This window comes from Lynx canadensis, chromosome D3 (genome assembly GCF_007474595.2).
Source record: "Lynx canadensis isolate LIC74 chromosome D3, mLynCan4.pri.v2, whole genome shotgun sequence".
NCBI lineage: Eukaryota > Metazoa > Chordata > Mammalia > Carnivora > Felidae > Lynx > Lynx canadensis.
The window spans coordinates 83,210,050-83,216,932 of NC_044314.2; the positions used below are offsets into that span (position 1 = coordinate 83,210,050).

The following is a 6,883-nucleotide window of genomic DNA, read 5'->3' on the forward strand; positions in this document are numbered from 1 at the left end:
GGCTGAAGGACGCATGGGCCTTTCACAGAGCCCGAAGCGGCCTGACACTGTGGCAAAGGCAGGAAAATGGGACCATTCAGGCAAGAAGGCACCGGGGCACACAAGGCCGAGGGCGCTGGCTAAAGAGTTTGGCCCGCATCCCATAGGGGTCGGCAAGGTCCTGGGGGGCTGCGAGCTCGGGAAAGTACCGGGTCCGATTTGTGGTTCAGACAGACTGTTCAAGACCACGGGGACGGGGGACTTTGGGGAGAAGGCCAATGCCAAAATCCAAGCATGAAACAACAAAGGCATGAACTGAGGCGCAGCAGGTCTCCTCTGAAATCTCTTCTTTCCTCAGAGAGGCCCGACCGATTTGCCAGCGAGGCTTGGTGGGTTACACCCACCAGCTCTTGGAGGTTTGAGCAAATGATCTACTAAGAGGCTGAGAGGGGAAACTGAGGCACCAATACACTGCACAGAAAGTACACTTTCCCTGGACCTTCCCTTTTTTTTTTTTTAATGTTTTATTATTTGTTTTTGAAAGGGGGGGGGTGGGGAGGGGCGGAAAGAGAGGAAGACAGAATCCAAAGCAGGCTCCAGGCTCCCAGCTGTCAGCACAGAGCCTGACACGGGGCTTGAACCCACAAACTGCGAGATCATGACCTGAGCTAAAGTCAGGTGCTTAACCAACTAAGCCACCCAGGTGCCCCTATATTTCATTCTTCTTATACAGCCAAAAGGAGCCACCAACTTCACCAAGGTAAGAATAGCCTCACCAGGGGGTGCCTGCGTGGCTACATCGGTCGGCAGTCCGACTTCAGCTCAGGTCATGATCTCGAAGCTCCTGGGTTCAGGCCCCGCGACAGGCTCTGTGCTGACCGCTCGGAGCCTGGAGCCCGCTTCCGATTCTGTGTCTCCCTCTCTCTCTGCCCCTCTCCTGCTGGAGCACTGTCGTGCTCTCTCTCTCTCAAATATAAATAAACATCAAAAAAAAAAAAAAAAAGAATAGCCTCGCCAGTGGCCCATCCAAGGTTGATTTTATTGTCTACTTGGCCTATTTCCCACTCAAGCTCCGTCACTGGTTCCAAACCTGATCCTGACACAGAACTAGGTTGCTCTTCCCACTGATCCGCAGGAGAGCCGAACACCCCCGGCCATCAGCTGACACTATGCAAGGACTTAAAAGCGGCACCCACGACAATGACCAGGATTCCAATTTAGAATCCTGAGCTGGACTATTTCCAGAATGATCCACACCCTTAGCATGTCAACCACCCTCCCCTGTGGTCCATTCCCTTGTTGGCCATGGACGTGACCACCCCTTCGCTAGGGAGTACTTTCAAGCTGAGACGAGGTCACGTTCATTTACATCACTGTCTTCAAAGCACCTCACACAGGGTGTAGGGGCAGGTATCAGAGGGGCGTTACCGCTTACTAGCTGTCTGACTTGGGACAAGTCACTTAACCTCTCTGAGGCTGTTTCTTCCTCTGTAAATCTGGAGAGTGACAACACGCTCATCTTGATGAGATTAATATATACAAATGCTAAGGGCCAGCACTCGCATTTATCAAGGGCTTGTGATGGAGAGGAAAAAAGGGAGAAGGAGGAGGAAGGGAGTCAGACAGTCCTGGGTTCAAATGTGACCTCAGCCACTTGCTTGGCTGTGTGACCCTGGGCATGTTATTTCACCTCTCTGACTCACGGTCTCCTCCTCCTTAAAATAGGAATAGTGCCTGCGCTACCAAAGGATCTTAGTTAAGATAACAGATAAGAGGAGCTTTCACACTCAGCTTGCTAGCTCTAGGGCATCTAAGAAGTGAGCCTGAAATCAGAGCCACTGATTTCTCAGCCCTGAATGGCGCTTAGGGAAGAGATTGATAGTCTAACCTTCCTAGACCACCCAGATCTACCATGGGGGGGGGGGGGGGGGGGGGGAATTTGCCAAGCAAGGAGAGGCCAGTTTACAGGGAGCCAGGCCTCCCATCGTACTCTCAGCCACAGGAACAATGCTGTCCTTCATCATTTCCAAGGGGACGCTGCTGAGCTCCCTGCAACCTGACTGTGTTCTCTCTGGACAAAGGAGACGGAAGGGCCAGGCTCGTCTTTCCCGGGGCCCAAGTGTGTTCCCATGTGATCTGGAGGACAGCAACAGCCCTCTGTCCTGGCTCAGGAGCATGGCCAGAGGGCAGCACATCCATTTGGTAAGGAGCTCCTAAAGCACTGACCCCTGACATCTCAGGACCCTCCACAAAACGAAAGTTTATTTTAAGCTCTCCCGGACACCAGGCCTGAGCATGCGAGGGAAATGGCTCCGGGACAAGGACCAGGAAGCTTTTTAAGGTCTCCCATTCTGCCAGAAACACAATTAAAATGTAAAAAATTTAAAGCTCGCCTCTCTTGGGCTCACTTCATGCCAGGCTCTGGTTTAGAGGAAGACACAGAGCAAAACCCCAAACCCTCAAATCAATGGATCACGACAAATGCTCGCCCCCTCCCTGCTTGTCCTGGGCAGCAGCAAGGGCCTGAGCACCCACGTGGAGAAGCACTCAACTCTGCTTTCCTGCCAAAGGTTTCGGGTTGGACAGAGGACGCCAGGGTTGAAATCGGTGTCTTTCGCTTTTCTTTTTCCTTTTTTTTTTTTTCTTTTTTAAGTAGGCTTCACGCCCAGCACGGAGCCCAATACGGGGCTTGAACTCACAACCCTGAGATCAAAACCTGAGCTGAGATCAAGAGTCGGATGCCTCACCAACTGAGCCATCCAGGTGCCCCTGTTTCTTTTTTTAACAAGGAATGGGGCAGGGAAGTTAGCCAAAGGGCCAATTTGCCTGAGGTCCCCACCGAGCATCCACAAACAAAGCCAGGGTACCTCAAGTGCAAGGGGGGTAAGGCACTGAGGGAACGGAGAGCCCTGGGAGGGGAGGCTCCTCCCTGGAAGAATCCCTAAGCTGGGGGTGCAAGATTAGGACCCCACAGTCTCCTAGTACTTTCTGTGTCAGAACTCAGGGGTCAAATGCAAGGTCAGGCATTGGCATAGGTGCATCTATTACCAGACCACCAAGCCCACAACTCACCCCCTGAAACAGAAGAGCTGTGCCCCTCCCCCAGCACCCCCCCCCCCCCCACCGCCAGTCTTACTTCTGCGAGGCAGCTCCTCTTGGCCCAGGCCGTTGGAGGGAGCTAGTGGGGCACCACCACTCTCATCCAAGGTCAGGATGAGGGGAACGTCGTCATCTAAACTCACAGCCATATTCTCTTCTCCGGCAGCCCTCAGGATGCGATGTCCAGAGCTTTGAATAGTCTCTGCTTTGAGCTCTCGTTCAAAGCCACTGGCCCAGAGGTACTTCCCAGAAACTCCTCCATCAGAGGCATCTTCTAGGTTTCGGGGGGAGGGGGGGTAAAAAGAGAAAAACAATTATTAAAATACAACCACTGATGAAAACATTCTGGAATCAGACAGTGGCAATGGTTGCATAACCATGCAAATGTACTAAAAAGTACGGAATTGTACCCTTTAAAATGGTGGATTTTTTTATGGTATGTGAATTCTAGCTCAATAAAGGGTATTACAGGGGTGCCCGGGGGGCTCAGTCGGTTAAGCGTCCGACTTCAGCTCAGGTCATGATCTCATGGTTCGTGGGTTTGAGCCCCGCGTCAGGCTCTGTGCTAACAGCTCAGAGCCTGGAGCCTGCTTCAGATTCTGTGTCTCTCTCTCTCTCTGCCCCTCCTCCGCTCCCTCTCTCTCTCTCAAAAATAAATAAACATTAAAAAAACTTTTTTTTAATAAAAAATAAATAGAGTATTACAGTAATAGCATTAAAGTATGGCAGGGAACTGTGTAAGAATAAATACTGAAAATTTAAGCATAATTATGTTTGGAGATTGAGATTATGGCTAATATGTTCCACCACTTCCATCCCTTTTGACCCTTGTTTATGTGTTTTGTGAAGATTTTCGACTTAACAAAAAAAAAAAAAAAAACCATTAAAATAATAGTAGTTAATACTCATTGAGCATTTACTATGTACCAGGGGTTTTCTAGCAATTTTTAAGTAAAGCTGATTGAAACTTCATTAACAGTAAGTAGGATTTTCTTTTTAAGTTTATTTATTCTGAGAGAGAGACAGAGCAAGCGGGGTAGGGGTGGGGGCAGGGGGAGAGCAAGCGGGGGAGGCAGGTAGGGGAGAGAGAATCCCAAGCAGGCTCCCCACTGTCAGTGCAGAGCTGGGCTTGAACTCACAAAGGGTGAGATCGTGTCCTGAGCCGAAACCAAGAGCTGGACGCTTAACTGACTGAGCCACCCAGGAACCCCGCAAATTATTAACCCCCCTACTAGCCCCCATTACAGAATGAGAGACTTCAGGCTCAGAGACATTAAGTGACTTGACCAAGAACCCACAGCTCAAAAGCCAAACTTTGAACTACAAAGTCTGGCTCCGGACCGGTTATCCTAGTCACCACACTACAATTTCTCCCAGACCCAGCCTCGGTGTTTACACAGCACCTAGCTTCAAAGACGTGCAGAGTCAGCGTGCCAGATCACCCACACTTGCCCATATCATTCTTATATAAGCATTATTCTCCCAGATTTAGGTGTTTCAGGAGGAAGGAGACGAGCATTTTTTTAAATGACCTCGCGTCACACAGCAAATGGCGCTCATCCTGGACTCCCCATTTAGAACCCGCAGAACTAGCCTGTTGCGGTTTCCTATTTATGCACATGCCCGCTTCCGCTGAGTGGGACCAAAAGCAAAGACTCAGCAGATCTGACGGCAGACCTTTGAACTTAAAGACAGCAGCAGGTTCCTTCCTCAAGCCGAGGCCTTCTGGGCCCCATCAAGTCTGTCTCCAAACTAAACCACTAAATGGCAAGCCGGCCACTTGCTTCTTTCACACGCCACCAGCAAAACCCTGGGCAAGTTCCTGGGCGTCAACATCTTCTTAAAACTAGGCAGTGAAAGTGAGCGCCATTGTATTTGTTAAGCCCGGAGCGCTCTGCCCAGCCAACTTCCTGTGCGACTTTTTTAAGTTTCCCCCAAACCCGGGGACTAATTTTGCTTGGAAACCTCAACAGTGGAGACGCAAGGGAGGAAATCCCAGATGAGACGCCGCCGCCACTCGGGCAGTCTTAAGCAGCGTGTGTTTTATTTGTTTTCTCTTCGGTTTAACTTTTCACCACAGGTATTTTCAAACATATTCGAAAATAGACCGAATATGTAAATGAACTTCCTTGCATCCCTCGCGCAGCTTTGACAGTGATCAACGTTTTCTCATTCTCTCCCTGCCATTTACTTTGTAGGTGAGAAGATCTACCAACCTTCTCAACTCATCAAGAAGAGGTTTCTAAATTTTTTTTCATCATTGTTACCATGATGGCAAGAGGTTTTTATTTTAACTGTTTAATGTATGACTGCTTGCTAACAATGCATGCGGTATGTTAGTTCCGTGGCTCTGTACCAGGGTGATTTGGGCCCTCAGGGGACACCAGTAACATACGGAGACATTTCTGATTATCATAACTAGGGGGGAGGGGTGCTAGTAGGTAGAGGCCAGGGATGCTCCTAAACACCCACCCTGCAACGCACAGGCGAGACCTGCCACAACGTAGAAATATGTGGCTCCAATGTCAACAGTGCTGCTGTTGAGAAATCCTATTTAGCTAATATCCCCACTTCACAGATGGGGAAAACTGGGGCTCAGAGGGGCTAATTTAACCTGCCTTTTATAAGCAGGGAAGTGGTAAGAGCCCAGATTTCAACAGCTCAATCTCAGGCTGAATGCGGGGGCCCTCCCCACTCAACCATTACCATCTACCTCCTGGCAGAACCAGACCAGCAATTTGAATTCCAGCCCATCGTCTTGCAGAGAGGGGAAAAGTGAGGCCCAGAGGGGAGCAGGGACTGGCCCAAGGTCACACAGTGCAGGACTCCTGAGTCCCAGTCCAGTGCTCCTTCGGCGGGCTCTGCTCCTCCCTCTATAGAGGACCCAGTAAGGGTCATCCGTGGGGACAGGTCCCAGAAAAGCGGGCCAGCAGCCATCCAGACTCAGGCACGAGACCCTGCGGGTGGGGCGCCTGAGGGCGCCAGGGAGCTGAGCAGATGGCGGGGTCGGGTGGGGGACAAGGAATGCGGGCTCCAGCTCCACGGGCTCCCGGCTCTGGTCCGGGCCCCAACTTGGGGGTCGCCCCAGGAAGCCGGGAGCGAGGAGAGGGGGCGCCAAGCACCGGCCTGGGCTGGAGGGAGAAAAGCGCGGCGATGACTTCCCGAAGTCCCTCTGGGCCCGCCCTGCCCGCCTCCCACAGCCCAGAGCGCGGCGCAACCCCTTACTCCATGCCCTCTGACCCCTGGCCCCTGCCCTCTCCGTCAGGCCATCGCTCGCACCCCTCAGATTCTTACAGGCGCCGCCCCAGCAACCCGGACCGCGCGCCGGGGTCCGCACCGCGCAGCCCAGCCCGCCGGCGCCGCCGCCGCCGCCAAAGCCCCGAGCCTGGAGCTGCTGCAGCCGCCGCAGGCGCCGCCACTTCAGCCGCTGCCACCACGGCAGCTGCGCCAGCTCTCTCCTCCGCCGCTTACCGTCCCTTCAACCCCCCGGCCCCGCCCCATTCCACCTCTTTGCCGCGGCCTATTGGCTACCCAGGCAGCATGATGAGCTCTGATTGGGCAAGCTTCACGTCCTTCCCCAGTTCTCGCCCGCTGCTGATGCAGGATCCCCTGCCCACCTCCTTGGGAAGAGGTGGGACAAAGAAGCTCCGCCCCTTTCCCCACCCACCCCACCCCCGCCTTCCTCATTCAGCCCAACCCCGGGAGAGTCGCGGGCCTTTTCATTGGCGGAGGGTCAGAGAGGCGGTACTCCTGATTGGTCAGGCCTCAGGAGGTGGGGCGGATTGAGCGAAACAAGGAACGGAAT

General features: G+C 52.7%; 1 protein-coding gene across 2 annotated transcripts in view; it reads right to left on the reverse strand.

Annotated features, from left to right (window-relative positions):
• TPCN1 (two pore segment channel 1) overlaps nt 1-6,441 on the reverse strand; it is a 62,377-nt gene extending 55,936 nt beyond the window's left edge. For both annotated transcript variants that reach the window (XM_030335692.1, XM_030335691.1), the window contains exons 1-2: nt 6,373-6,441; nt 3,116-3,352 (exon numbers count right to left, since the gene is read on the reverse strand). In XM_030335692.1, coding sequence (XP_030191552.1) covers nt 3,116-3,227 — 112 coding nt within the window. In that variant the 5' untranslated portion in view covers nt 3,228-3,352; nt 6,373-6,441. The remainder of the gene's footprint in view (nt 1-3,115; nt 3,353-6,372) is intronic.
• Between the last annotated feature and the right edge of the window lie 442 nt (nt 6,442-6,883).